Source organism: Rana temporaria, chromosome 13 (assembly GCF_905171775.1).
Source record: "Rana temporaria chromosome 13, aRanTem1.1, whole genome shotgun sequence".
NCBI classification, from domain to species: domain Eukaryota; kingdom Metazoa; phylum Chordata; class Amphibia; order Anura; family Ranidae; genus Rana; species Rana temporaria.
Genome location: NC_053501.1, coordinates 51,122,807 through 51,137,497, shown reverse-complemented (window position 1 = coordinate 51,137,497; position 14,691 = coordinate 51,122,807). Strand labels below are relative to the sequence as shown.

The following is a 14,691-nucleotide window of genomic DNA, read 5'->3' as shown; positions in this document are numbered from 1 at the left end:
GGGGAAGGAAAAAATGATGCAACTTTAGTTGTGCTACAAAGAGATCATATACATCAATAAAACTTTCACTATCTTTATTGAACAATTAAAACATAATTAAAAATGATCCATTTTCTGTGAGTCATGTTGAGAGATTCATTTAGCAGGTAATTGATTCCTTTGTGGCATTTTTAATCTGAAACACTGCGCAGGAGTTGATTTCACTTACATTTATACTTTATACGTGACCCACAAAAAATGGAAAAAAATAATTATGTTGAGTGTACAATAAAGATTGTAAAACTTTTACTGATGTAAATGACCACTTTGTGGTACATTTAAAGTCCTATAAATGTATCCTTCCCCCTGTGCCTTATGGGCAGGAGGAATTACATTGTTTATAAATGAGGGATGGTGCCCAAAGGGAGTTATAAGCAATCACAGGAGGGTTCCACCATGGCTAGGCCGTTTTTCACATGGGTGATCCGATCAGGTCCACCTGTCTGTTCCTGATCGGAAGGTCCATGCATTCCTAGGGACAGAAATGTGTCAATTTACACCGGCCTACCTCCGAGCCTGATCCAGTCTGCTAAAAAAAACAACAGGAGGGGATCTGTCCCCTCTCCCCTAGGCAGATCAGAGGGGAATCTGCTTACTTGGGTCCATCCATATGGAGCAGAGCAAGCTCTGTCCTTGTACGCTCTGCTGAAACTGTGTGGACACGGATGTGTTATCCGCCCATTCAGCAGTGTATCTGTAAGCTGATGCCCTGCTGTCAGAATCCACCTCATGTGAAAGGATCCTTATACTTTGTGGCACAAAGTATTTTACAGTTGGTAAAAAAATAAATAAAATCATATTTCAGTGCTTGGCAGAAGTATTTTATGTGACATTCTCAAGTCATCTTTCAGGACAGTTTAACAAAAGAGGCCGTTCCACCTGGACAGAAAACTCTTGATCCACATTACTATAAAAATAACTCACCCACTCAGGTTTGTGTTTCCCCTGGCCAGACAGGATCACAAATTTGGTTCATCTTTTACTATCAGACCATCATGCTAGGGGGCAGGGGCCATAGAGGCGCATTACTCCCTTAACTGGAGCATGGATCTGGGGGAGTTTGACGCCTGAGTCCTTGTACCAGGGTTACACTGGTGGTGGTTACCAGGGCATTTGAGGGAGCTCCTCTCCCTTTGACTGTCTTGACTGTCTCCTCCAGGGGGAGGAGAGTCACTAGTCAGAGTGGCTACAAACAGTAGGGGGCCTCTCCCCAGATGAGTCAATGCAATGGGATGTGCGGTATTATGTTTGCCATTTTGTTTTTCCTTTGAAGGCTTGCACTAGCGTTGCATGTGGTGGTTGGAGCAGTTCAAAGCAATACACGACACCCTGGGGTTCGAGGAAGAGCAAAAGGTTAGGATTCTACACAATCAACCTAATGCAGGCTTGCAAAAGAAACGACTGCATTTCCAGTTCATCCAACACTCAAACCATACTAAAAGAAAGGGAGACGAAAAAGTATTAATTTCAAACAACCTTTAAGGAAGAAGGTTTGAGAGAAGTGCCCTTGGTTGGTTGGATGCCTTCCTGTCCAAAGTCTCCAAGAAGACTGATCTTTCATTTGAAGATGGAGTGAGACCCTATGCATTGGAAAGTGAAAAGTTACCTTAAGCACGCATGGGAAGCCAACACAGTGAATTTTAAGCCACGTGACTACCATGTGCATAACACGCACATTAGAGGGAGATCCTCTTTTCGGAACAGAACTTGTACATGCCCTAGAAAGATCAGCGGATAAGAAAAAGGGATTTTTGTTGCTGGAAAAAAACGTGGGGGATGGAGAATCCCACCAGGCAGCAAAAGAAAGAAGGCAAGACAAAAGAAATGCTAGACTTACAGGAAGTCGAGTGGGAGACAGTCTGTGTGCATTATTTCCACAGTGGCAGAATGTCACCCAAAACCAGTATATTCTTGGATATTCTAAAACATGGTTGCAGAATATAATTTCCTTGCCACCCCTATCAGGATTTTTCACAACTCCCTATCCCAAGGGCCAAGGCAGAGATACATTGACATTCATTTTGCAGGAAATTCTAGCACAAGAAGTATGAATCATTGTCCCAGAGGAAGAAAGAATGGTGAGTTTGTTTGCACATTTTTTTTTTTTAAAGCCCTCCTAGAAATTTCAGAATAATCCTGAACATCAAGAAGATAAACAAATTAGTCAAGTACAAAATGCTCAGGAGGGAGTCCATCTACTTGAGGGAATTTTTATCTCCAGAAGCCTTCATGGTCTCTATAGACCTGAAGGATCCATACCTACACATGTCATTAAGGGACATTTATATAGAAATTCCTCAGGTTTGCAGTAAAAGGGCTATGCTTCTTTTTTTTTTTTTTTTTTTTTTTTAAGATATTTTTTTAAGACAAACCAACATACATGAGAGAAACTTTTAACAAAAACAAAACTTGGTTGTTCGTTGGTATACAGTAGCAGGCATTATGCTCATACAATCAAGTAACAAATGGTAGTGCATCGGTCATATAGCAGTCACATAAGTAGAGGGTTCAAACATACTATTAGTGCATAGCAACAGCAGAGATCCACATCGATCGTGGCATGACCTATAGGTAACCTGTAAGGGGGGGTACGCTCAGTGTGAGGAGAGAGGGTCAAGGGGCTGGCTAACCATCTACCTCAAATTTTGTAGAATGTTTTAGTCTATTTCCGGAGTTCAAAGGTGCGTTTTATATAATAGTTGTATAGAGTCATTAATTAACTTTAATCAAAGGGTCTTCAGAGAGGTCTGTGTACCCTTCAATGACAGCAAGATAGCCTTTTTAACATAAAAATAAAGTATGCAGAGTAGTCTCTTGGCATGTGACAGTATATGCAGCTCGCAAAAATGCCCAGTAGGCAGTTCTTGGGATGGACAATCTTTGGGAGCCTAAAGCCGATGAGATGAATGCCCCACCTCCACCCAGAAGTCATGAACTACTGGGCACGACCAGAAACTGTAGGAAGTCGGCATCTTGGCCACAGCCACGAAAACATCCAGCCGAGGGTAGGAGACCCGTTTTATGCAGCCTAGCTGGGATGAGGTGGGATTGATGGAAAATATTTACCTGTATAAAGCGGTCCCTTGATGAGATGACTGAGGTTTTGTACGTGTCACTAAATTCAGGCCAGTTATCGTCTGCAAGTGGGGATGTCCTTAAAGGCCCATTTCGTCTGAGCCTTGCGGAATCTGGGGTTAAAATCAGTCATTAGTGCAGCATAGTAAGCAGAAATAAGTTTGGTGGGGTGGGTGTCTCAGCAGCTTCTCCAGTGGATGTAGGTTGGTAGGGTCATCTAGGGAGCCAAACTGGGCACAGATAGCATGTCTGATCTGATAATAAATAGAACGGATATGAGCGTGGCAGGTCAAAGTCGAGGCGTAGCTGATGGAAGCGTAAAACCCTGTGCGTTGTATAGAAGACATAGATATTTAACCCCCTTGGAGTATCAGCGATTAGGGTAGAGAGTAAAATTCCTGTAAATTGGGGTTCAACCACAGTGGGTTATTGGGGCATGGCAGCCAGGTATACCTGGATATCTTTGTGATAATGCAATGGAGTATTGATAGGGAAGTAGCCAGCATAGAGGTTGGGACCCGGCCTCTGTAAATAATTTTATGAAGGGTTTCTAGGGAAGATGCAATGGCTCCTTCAGTGGTGGTACAGGCATTTTCTGAAACTGGTTGCAGCCAATGGTAAATCTGTACTAATTTTTGATGCTAAGTAATATAAAAAAAGTTAGGAAATGCCAAATGCGTTGGTCACCTTAGCGTTTCAAGTGCCACCCTAGGGGATCCACCGCTCCACAGGAACGTTGTACAGATCGCATCTATAAGTTTGAAAATAGATTTAGGTATTTTGCAAGGGGAGTTTGCCAGAGTATAGAGCAATTTTTGTAAATCATTTTTAGGACATTGGCCCCCCCCCAATAAGATCCATAGGCAAGTCCATCCATTGTTTGATTAGCTCCTGTAGGTGGGTCAGTAGCGGGTCTAAGTTATTGCCGATGTAGGTAGATGGGGTGTCTGCACCAGAACTCTGAGATACCTAAAAGAGGACACCACCTGTAATTTGGAGTCCGGGTGAATCCGGGCTATCGCATCTGAATCCAGAGAAAAGATACTGGACTTGTCCCAATTCACACGGAAGCCAGAGTAGTCTCCAAATGTATTGATCTCAGACAGTAATGCTTGGAGTGACTCATTGGTATCTGCCAAATACACCAGGTGTCGCCCGCATAGAGCGAAATTCATTCCTCTATGGTGGCAATAGGGAGTCTCTTTAATTAAGGGGGATGAGCAGATGCACACTACAAGATGCTCCGTGGTCAGGGCGAACAAGAGGGGTGACAACGGACACCCCTGCCTCGTTCCCCCTAGTAATTGGAAATGAATGGGTGACAGAGGAATTTACCTGAATATTAGCCACTGGGGAGGCATATAGGAGTCTTATCCATGCCACTTCATTGGGAACAAAGCCCTACAGCAGTAACCCCTGAAAGAGATATGGCCATTTCACACTGTCAAATGTTTTACAAGTGTCTAAGGACACGATGGCACGAGTGGATGACAGTCATGTAGGTACTGTATATTGTGAAACAGTCTTCGGATATATATATTCTAGTGGACCTGCCAGGTGTAAAGCCACCCTGGTCACTATTGACCAGGATTGCAACTACAGTATTTAAACGGTTTGCTAATATTTTGGCCAGGATCTTAACATCCACAATGATATGAGAAATTGGGCGTATGATTTGCATTTGAGTGGGTCCTTACAGGGTTTTAGTAGAAGTATGATCAGGGCCTCCGCATAGTGGGGGGAAGGACCAGATATCTAAGGCTTTGTTTTAAGTCTTTAAAAGAAATGGGCACAAGAGGTCCTTAAATTGTGCGTACCATTCGGTCGGATAGCCATGCAGACCAGAGGACTTATGTGCTGGCATTTGTGAGGTGGCTACTGCAATCTCACCAACCGAGATAGGTGCCTCCAACTCATCTCTTCCCTCAGTCGATAGGGAGGTAGAGAAATGTCAGCTAGGTAGTCATTCAGTTGGGATTCGGTATGTTCTGCTCTAGAGGTATATAGGTCCCTGTAAAAGCTTAAAAAGGTTTCCAAGCTATCCCTAGGGGTGTCACTGATTTGGCCCTGTGTAGTAAGGCTACATGGGATGGATATGGGAGAAAGTTCAGTTCTAGTCTGATATGCTAAGAGATATCCGGCTTTGTTACCGTGATTTCTCAGTAGTATGTAACATGCGCTTTTGTGTAAGATGTAGCAGACGGAGTTCATACTCCCTACATCTCTGTAGCCATGCTTCTCTTGTGTCAGAGGCCGGGTTAGAAGCATAGGCGGACTCCGCTTGCACCATGGTAGTTTCTAATTCTTCCGTATGTTGCCTATTATTTTTGTGTAAGACACCTGTGATGGACATAAAAGTGCCCCTCAGCGTAGTTTTAAAGGCTTCCCACTCTGTGGGGAGATTTACCGTTCCCAGGTTGTCTTTCCAGTAGCCAGTAATGTCCTTCTGCATTTCCCCTGTACCACCTCGTCCTCCAGCCAGTATGAGTTCAGGCGCCAAATAAGCAGGGCTTGAACCTGGGAGGAGGAGGAGGTCCACAGTGAGAGGAGCATGGTCTGAAACTCCCCTGGGCAGGTAGGAAACGGCAGAGACAACGAGAAGAGTGGTCCGCCATAGCCGAATGCCATGTCAATTTCGGGACATCGTGTGGAAGAGTCAGAGTGGCAAGAGTACTGGCACACATCCAGATGTTTCCAGCGCCATATTTCCATAAGACCATAAACCCCCCCACCCCCCCCCCCAAGTGGCCCACAGCCGGATCCAAAATGACGTTTAAGTCACCCACATAGAGTAGGGGGCCAGGGGTCTATTCAACAGCCTGAAGTGACAATTTGGACAATACCTCCACCGAAAATGGGGGAGGGATATAAATGTTTACAAGGGTAAAAGTCGCAGAGGAAATCTGTAAGGCAAGTATAATCTGCCGTCAGGGTCAGTTTTTGACTTGTATCAGCGGGTAGAGATTTGGCCAGTAAGATAAAGAACCCCTTGAATAATTTGTATGGGTAGCATGGTAAGAGTTGGCCAACCATGGGCATTTTTAAGAGCCCTCACCTTAGTGCCAGTAAGGCGAGTCTCTTGGAGGCAAATGATATGAGGGCAGCATTTTTTTAAACTGAAAAGACCAATGACCGCTTCTGCGGTGCATTCATGCCTCTACATACAGTACTAAATAATCACAAAAGAAACATGAGTACAATCGCATGTAAAACCTGATAGTCCGTGCCACCCGGAACATATTCATGCATGTGTACAATAGAATGCGTAGATCTACTGCTAGATAAGTATGAGCCATTACTGGAAAAAACAGAAAACACCAATATTCTGGCGTGGGCAAGCAACCATACAAAATTAAAGTGAGAAAAAAAAAGAAAAAACGAAGTCCATTGAAAACCCCTTGCCACCCATCCTGCTGGGACTCCCAACACAGCGAGCCTTGGATCCCCGAACCTAGAAAACCTCCTTGACAACCAAAAAAAAGGGCCGTGAGGTCAAAACGGTTCTTGTGTCCACGCCACTACTAGTGAGCGGGTAATGTGGGGGTCCGGTGGGGCTCTCAATCGGAGGTAAAAATAAATAAATAGTAAGGGTTGGTTGTAGAAGGTGGGCCTTACCATCATAAATGATGCGCAGCTTGGCGAGAAGAGTATAGCGTATGACAGGCCTTCAGCACGCAAGCAGGTTTTCACTGAGGAGGAGATACGTTGGTGCTGAACTTCAGCTGAGTCATTTTCAGTGTTGCCATTAAACTTGATGAGACCCCTTTTCTCTTGCCAGGTGTAGAATGGGCACCTTATCCTGGAAACTGAGGATGCATGCAATAAGAGCGTGGGGAGGGGCTCCCTCCTGTGGAGGGGGAGGAGGGGTGCGATGCGCGCGTTCAATAACATGGGAGAATGAGGGTGCATCAGTGCTAAAAAATGTGCTGCAGCCAGGAGTATAGAACATTTTCAGGATGTGAGCCTTCTGCTCACTCAGGAAAGTCAAAAAAGTGGAGATTGTTCCAGCGTGAGCCATTCTCTATATCATCAATTTTGGCGTGGACAGCCGCCATCTCACTAGTAGTAATACGCATATAACTGACAGGGGGTTCACAGTGTCTTCCAAAAAGGAGCTGAGGGTTTTTATCACAGAGGTTCTGAACATCCTGCTTCAGGAGGTGAGAGATCCATACGGATAGAGGCTATCTGATTAGAGAGAGAGTCCTTACAGTCTTGTATAGCCAGCATGATGGTGGACAGCGTGGGCTCATTAGGTGGAGAATCCACATCCTGGCTGTTCTCATCATGCTGCCGGGATTCCTGGGACAGCAGGGGTCTACTTGTGTGTGAAAGACAGCTGGAGTTGAGGCACTCACCCTGCAGGGTGTCTGCCTGTCCTGCACATGTCTCTGCACCATCTTGCCTCCGGAACCGAGCGAGTTTATCCGCCGCGGATAGGGGCCAGGGCGGCCCATATTTCACCATGCTAGCCAGCCTAATGTGTGCCCACAGCTGTGTGGGAATGGGTTTGGTGCCTTCGGCAAGGAGATAGGACACAGGATAAGGGAGCCGGAGAGTGTGTATGCGTCCGCTCGCTCCACCATCTAGTCACGCCCCAGATCCTATGCTTCTAGTTCAACACTTTTCTCTTCGACCTATCCTCAGCCCCTTGCAATTTTACCAAAAGTTGAGAAAAGTGCTTCAAGACTGAAGGGAAAATAGATCAGTCCCTATTTAGACAACTTACTGATATTTGTAAATTTAGAAACCATATTGAAAAACTTGAACATTACATATTTAAATCTACAGGACCTAGGATGGATAGTCATGAGAAAGAAATCATAATCCAACAAAAAGATTGACCTACTTGGGGCATACATTACAATAGATTCAATTAATTACAAGAATATTTTAGCTGAAAGAGGAAGTCTCGAAGCTACAACAGGCTTCAGTGCAGTTTCTTCCTTGGGCAGAAAGAAACCTGCACTCTTACAGCAATACACCTAAAAGGGGATCTGAACAGGCTAGCCAAATACTGAAGTTGGAAGCAATTGGAACAGAAGGAATGAAATTGATGCATTCCCATCCTTATTTTTGCAGTAATCCCAGTAACCAGAAAGAAGCAGATTTCAACAAAATTAAAGCCAGAAGATGTCTCATTGCATATATAAAATGCACAAAGGAATGGAGGAAGTTATCCAATATATTCTGTTCAGGGCTGAAAAAAGGTGCTAAAGTCACAAAATCACGATCACAAGATGGATGAAGATGCTATTGAAGGATACAGAATTCTGTCACTACACACTCTTCCTGGGATTAAGGCACATTCTACAAGGGCTATGACAACGTTTTGGGCCAAAATGGCCAGAGCCTCCCCAAGCCAAATCTGCAGGGCGGCCACGTTGTCCAGCTTCCAAACCTTTGCTAGACATTATCACCTGGACCTTTTCATATAAGTCCAGGCCTTCAGAAGAAAGGTCCTGCAAGCAGTGATCCCACCCTAAAAGATTTTTCTAGCCTATTTTCCTGTGAAGCTGTCCTGGAAGATGACTTGGGAAAACAGTTATTTACTTTTTAACTAGCTTTCCTGGAATCTTTCAGGACAGAGTTGGTGCCTTCTCTTTATGGTATTTTAAAGTTACCCTGTTGCTTTTGATTGTCATTTTATTGTGCTTTAATTACAATTAATGTACAGGCCTTCGGTTATTCCTGAATACGAAGGGACCATAAGGGATAAGTTATTTTTATAGCAATGTGGATCATGTGTTTCTTTACTAGGTGGGAGCCGGCCATTTTTCGAGAAGCTGTCCTTGAAAACTCCTGGGAGTCTAGTTTACAGGTAAATTTCATTTTTTCATTTACTAACATGCTTGGTTCTTTAATCTTTCTAGTGCGTTCAGTATGTAAATGTGTGTATGTCTATATATGTATACAGAAAGAGAGAGTTGTGCTCATAAGTTTACATACCCAGTCAGAATTTGATATATTGGCCATTTTTCAGAGAATATGAATAATACTAAAAACTTTCACTCATGGTTCGTGTTTGGCTGAAGCCATTTATTATTTAATCAACTGTGTTTACTCTTTTTTTTAATCATAAGCACAACAGAAAATACCAAATGACCCTGATCAAAAGTTTACATACCCTGGTGATTTTGGCCTGATAACATGCACACAAGTTGACACAAATGGTTTGAATGGCTATTAAAGGTAACCATCCTCACCTGTGATCTGTTTGCTTGTAATAAGTGTGTATGCATGTATATAAAAGGTCAATGTGTTTCTGGACTCCCTGACAAGATCCTTGCATCTATCATCCAGTGCTGCACTGAGGTTTCTGGATTCTGAGTCATAGGGGAAAGCAAAATAATTGTCAAAGGATCTGTGGGAAAAGGTAGTTGAACTGTAAAAAACAGGAAAGGCATATAAAGATATCCATGGAATTGAGAATGCCAATCAGCAGGGTTAAACTCTAATGAAGGAGTGGCAAATGAGGGGTTCTGTTGAAACCAATCCACGGTCAGGTAGACCAACTAAAATTTCAGCCACCACTGCCAGGAAATTGTTCGGGATGCAAAGAAAAAAACACAAATAACTTCAGGTGAAATACAGGAGACTCTGAAAACATGTAGTGTGGCTGTTTCAAGATGCACAATAAGGAGGCACTTAAAGATGGGCTGCATGGTCAAGTCGCCAGAAGAAAGCAATTACTATGCAAATGCCACAAAGTATCCCGCCTACAATACGCCAAACAGCACAAAGTCATTTGGATTGATGAGATCAAAATTTTGCTTCTTGGCCACAACCATAAACGCTACATCTGGAGAGGAGTCAACAAGGCCTATAATGAAAGGTACGGAGGTGGATCGCTGATGTTTTGGGGATGTGCGGAGCTACAAAGGCACAGGAAATTTGGTCAAAATTGTTGGCAAGATGAATACAGTATGTTCTTAAAAAACATTTGCATTCATCAGCCTGGAAGCTGCACATGGACGTACTTGGACATTCCAACATGACAATGATCGAAAACACAAGGCCCAAGCCAACCTGTCGTTGGCTACAGCAAAATAAATTGAAGGTGCTGGAGTTGCCATCTCAGTCTAATGACCTCAATATCATTGAGCCACTCTGGGGAGATCTCAAACGTGCAGTTCATGCAAGACAGCCCAAGAATTTACAGAAACTGGAGGCTTTTTGCCAAGAGGAATGGGCAGCTTTTACCATCTGAGAAGATAAGGCTTCATCCACAAATGCCACAAGACTTCAAGCTGTCATTGATGTTAAAGGAGACAATACACGGTATAAGAACTGGGGTATATATTCTTTTTTGATCAGGGTCATTTGGGTAGTTTCTGTTGCAATTATGATTTAAAGAGTAAACACAGTTGATTTGATAATAAATGGCTTAAACCAAACTCTAACCATGAGTGAAAGAAAAGTGTTTGTGTTATCATTCATATTCTCTGAAAAATGGCCAAGAAATCATAAATTCTTCCGTGGTAGGTAAACTTATGACCACAAGTGTGTGTGTGTGTGTGTGTGTGTGTGTGTGTTATATATATTCTCATTTTATCGATCTCTCAGGAGGTGAGGGTAATCCTCCAATGGGCATACTTATCACAGTGACAACTTTCAAAGAGGGAAAATCCTTTCATTCTATAGATATTTCTTTTTCACTTCTGTTGCTCTTTTGGGCAGGAATCTGTACAATGGAGCAGAGACAGAGATTAAACAGCCAGGGATTTTAACCATTTCATACTCTGTTCAAATTGAAAAAAGTTTTGACATATACTTTAAATACAAGTTTTTGGGCAGTGAAAGGCCGAAATAGGTACCACATCCCAATTCTAAGCAAATTGAGGGACACAAAGCGGGACTTTAAAGATGCCAAAATTAGTTCACAACGTGATCATACGAGGGTAAAAATACATAACTTATTTTTAACATTTGATATTGAATAAAATATCACAATAACGTGCAATTCATACAACCGTGCAGCCACTTCTGCTCTACATGGTTCGCCTAGAAGAGCTCCTCAGTGCTGCATTTTGGAACTATTAAAGTCTCTGCTCTTTGTGTCCCAAATTTCCTTTACATATACTTTTAATGTTAAATTCCATGTTAAAACTAACTGGTCTTGAAATTGTTCTCACTTTCTTTCTAACACCTATACAAACTAACCTATAGTGGAAAGATATGTTTACTATACCTATTTTCATGGCCTTTTAGTCCAGTCACTTGATTGCCCCTATGCCAGCCAGCTACAGAGGAAAGGACAGAGCACTCCAACAATTGCTGGATTGCCTGAGTCACCCATAGGCTTACTTTGGGCCATCCGTTGTTTGCTCTCTGTCCTCTCCCTTAAAGCTGCTGCTAGCTGGCAGAGGGACCGGAAAAGAGTGCTCGGAAAATAGTTAAGTGAATACATCTTTCTTCTACAGTTTTTTTAGTATGGTATAGGTGTTAGAAGAGGGGTGGGAGCAGTGTTAAGATTAGTTATTGATAACCCGTAATTCTTAGTTGAGACAAGTAAAGGAATTTTAATTTTTTTTTGCACATTTCATACTTGCCTAGGTGGATGCAGCATGGTCCGATGCTGCATCTGACACCTGCTTCCTTTAAGTGGAAGTCCAGGCTAAACTAAAATCCCTGCATCTATAGCCACTAACCTCTCTAGCCCTAAAAAGAAAACAAATCGGTATACATACGTTTCTTACTAGTGATCCAACCCAAACTGAATGTGAAATGACGTCACCCATAGACTTATTATGGGGACTCCGTTGATGGACTTGTCCCCTACACCACACACACACCCACGGCTGACAGCTTAGCGTGGTATAAGAACTTCTGCCGCTGGATATCGGGTCAGATTGCCAGTATAAAATGTATGTATACTGATTTTTATATTTTATTTTTTTCAGGGCTAGAGAGGTTAGTGTTAGAATGTTGGTGGCTATAGATGCAGAGATTTTAGTTTTAGCATGGACTTCCACTTTGTGTGTGAAGAAAAACTACATGATATTTTTGGTTTGTACAATGTCAAATTGCTGACTTTATTTATTATTTTCTGATAGAGATAAATCTATATCCCTGAATTTGTGAAGAGTGGGGGACGTACAAGCCATGAGTTTCGCTCCATCCTCAGTTTTGGGGTACAAGCACCGTGAGTAATTCAATTAATTAACCCAGTAAAAGCATTTTGTTGGTTAGATGTTGACTCCAACTTTAAGCTGTAGAGACGCTCACAATTTTAGCTTCATGATTCTGTGGTGGTTTTAGATTATATCTCTGTTTTGAAAATGACCAACAGTAGATTTTGCAGTGCCAACCTTGCCTTATTCAATGACTAGAGATAGAACTTACGGGACCCCAACAAGACCAAAACAGAAAAGGGTCAGTAGGACTATTGCGGTACGAAGATGAGTAGGTAAACTCACACAGGGTAAAAAGAATAAAAGTTTATAAATTTATTGACATGGTATCAAAAAATAAAGGACATCAAAACAACATAGACAATAAAATGCAATACAAGACGTCGTGACAGACCATACAGGTCAGTCTCATTCTGAGATAAGTCAGTCAATCCCAGTTAGTGAAATTCTTATGCAAACAGCCATATTGTTTTACTGTATTTTAGTATCCAAAGCTGGTCTTGTATTGTTTTGACTAGAATTGGTAGCTGTGTTAATATTCACTGATATGCATCATACATTTTTTTTCCATTCAAAAGGCAACAAGGCGAGACATATTTTTATGTTGCTTTTAGATGAACCCAACCGCTTTCACCGTACACAGGCCAGCCAGTAGCTTCAATAAGTCCCTGCAGTGGGGGGGTGCAAAGTCCCCGAGTCTGCTGTTACTCTACTCTAGTCAACCAGCCAAATAACATGCCGCACATGATAAGGTTCAACTCCAGCCAAAGTTTTTTGCCATTACTGCATATCGCTCACTCCCACCCACCCTAGAGTTGAATGTCTTTTGGTGTGTGGGCAGTTATTTGCATGGTGGCTTTGTTGCTTCTTTTTAGATTTTTTTTGAGGACCCATGTTACAGTTTTGTGTGCGCCAACATAAGCTTTTTGGTTTTTAACCCAACCGCTTTCACCGTACACAGGCCAGCATGTAGCTTCCTTAAGTCCCTGCAGTGGGGGGGTGCAAAGTCCCCAAGTCTGCTGTTACTCCACTCTAGTCAACCAGCCAAATAACAAGCCGCACACTGATAAGGTTCAACTCCAGCCAAAGTTTTTTGCCATTACTGCATATCGCTCACTCCCACCCACCCTAGAGTTGAATGTCTTTGGTGTGTGGGCAGTTATTTGCATGGTGGCTTTGTTGCTTTTTTCAGTTTTTTTTGAGGCCCATTGTTACAGTTTTAGTGTGCGCCAACAAAGCTTTTTGGTTTTGAAGCACACTGTATTAAGGAAATGTATTAATTTGAAATAGGCTCGGCAGTGTACTGCAAACACATGAAAAACCACGACTATGGTATTTCCTACAACACAGTGGCCTTCAGCACACAGAATGCATTGGCAGCTATGCATTTGTTTGTGGTGACTTGAAGAATGATTGGCAGTGCACATAGTACATGTTTTGGGGTGTTGTACATTATTTGTATTTACTACATGTTAATATGGTGCTGGCCAAATCTATACAGGCAGATTACTTTGGGGCCAATGTATGAATATTGTGCTAAACTGATATTTTTGTTTGCTCCAAAGTTATTTGGTTAAGGTTTGGAATGTAGAAATGACAGCTGTTGGTTAACACGGATAGCAGATGGTTTTATTGAAATTCATCATTTCATACTTCAGCTCTGAATGGTTTTAAGCCTTTCAGCCTTTGTGTCAAAGGAAACTTTATAGATCTCCATAAAGCATTCTTCTGCAAGACGACATAGAAAGGACTTTACCCGGTTCTAAATGATGAATATTGTTTAGCTTTTTGCAGTCTGTGCTTTAAGTACAAAACTGAGTGCAACTCCAGCCCTCACTTATGCTTACCCGAGTCTGATCTTGATCCTGCAATGTGCACGAGAGCAGGAAGTTCTCTCTTTTCTTTCCCTCCTCGTCAAACACACCCAGTGGGGCGGCAGGCAGGGGCATGGTAACATTCTGTGTGTAAATGGTCACACAGAGCATACACAGGAGCGAGCCTGCACGAGTGCCCCCATAGCAAGCTGCTTGCTATGGGTGTGCACTCAGCGGGGAAGAGTGGCCCAGGGTGCCGGCAAGGGACCCAAGAAAAGGAGGACCAAAGCTGTTCCGTGCAAAACCCTTGCATAGAACAAGGTAAGTAGATTATATTTGTTATTAAAAGAGATACATTTGAGTTTACAATCCCTTTAATACAGAACTGCTTAGTGTCATAACATAACGTGTATTCTTCTGTGACGCTACATAATACATTAGGTTGGAGTTCTCCTTTAGGAACCACAGGACTTACCTTTCCCTGTTTGATTTCTGTAACGTTTTAGGTTTAACATGGTTACGTCTTGTTCTCATAATGTTTAAACATGTATTTCTGAGTAGTCGTAGTGGCTATTTATAAAAACCTGCTAATGCATTTACCTTTGATGTGCAAAAGAAACCAGTAATTA

General features: G+C 42.5%; 1 protein-coding gene across 1 annotated transcript in view; it reads left to right on the top strand.

Annotated features, from left to right (window-relative positions):
• The window catches only part of UBR1 (ubiquitin protein ligase E3 component n-recognin 1), a 158,744-nt gene that overhangs the window by 118,410 nt on the left and 25,643 nt on the right, over positions 1-14,691 (top strand). Inside the window, 2 exon segments of the mRNA XM_040333640.1 lie at positions 3,201-3,242; positions 12,218-12,259. Coding sequence (XP_040189574.1) covers positions 3,201-3,242; positions 12,218-12,259 — 84 coding nt within the window.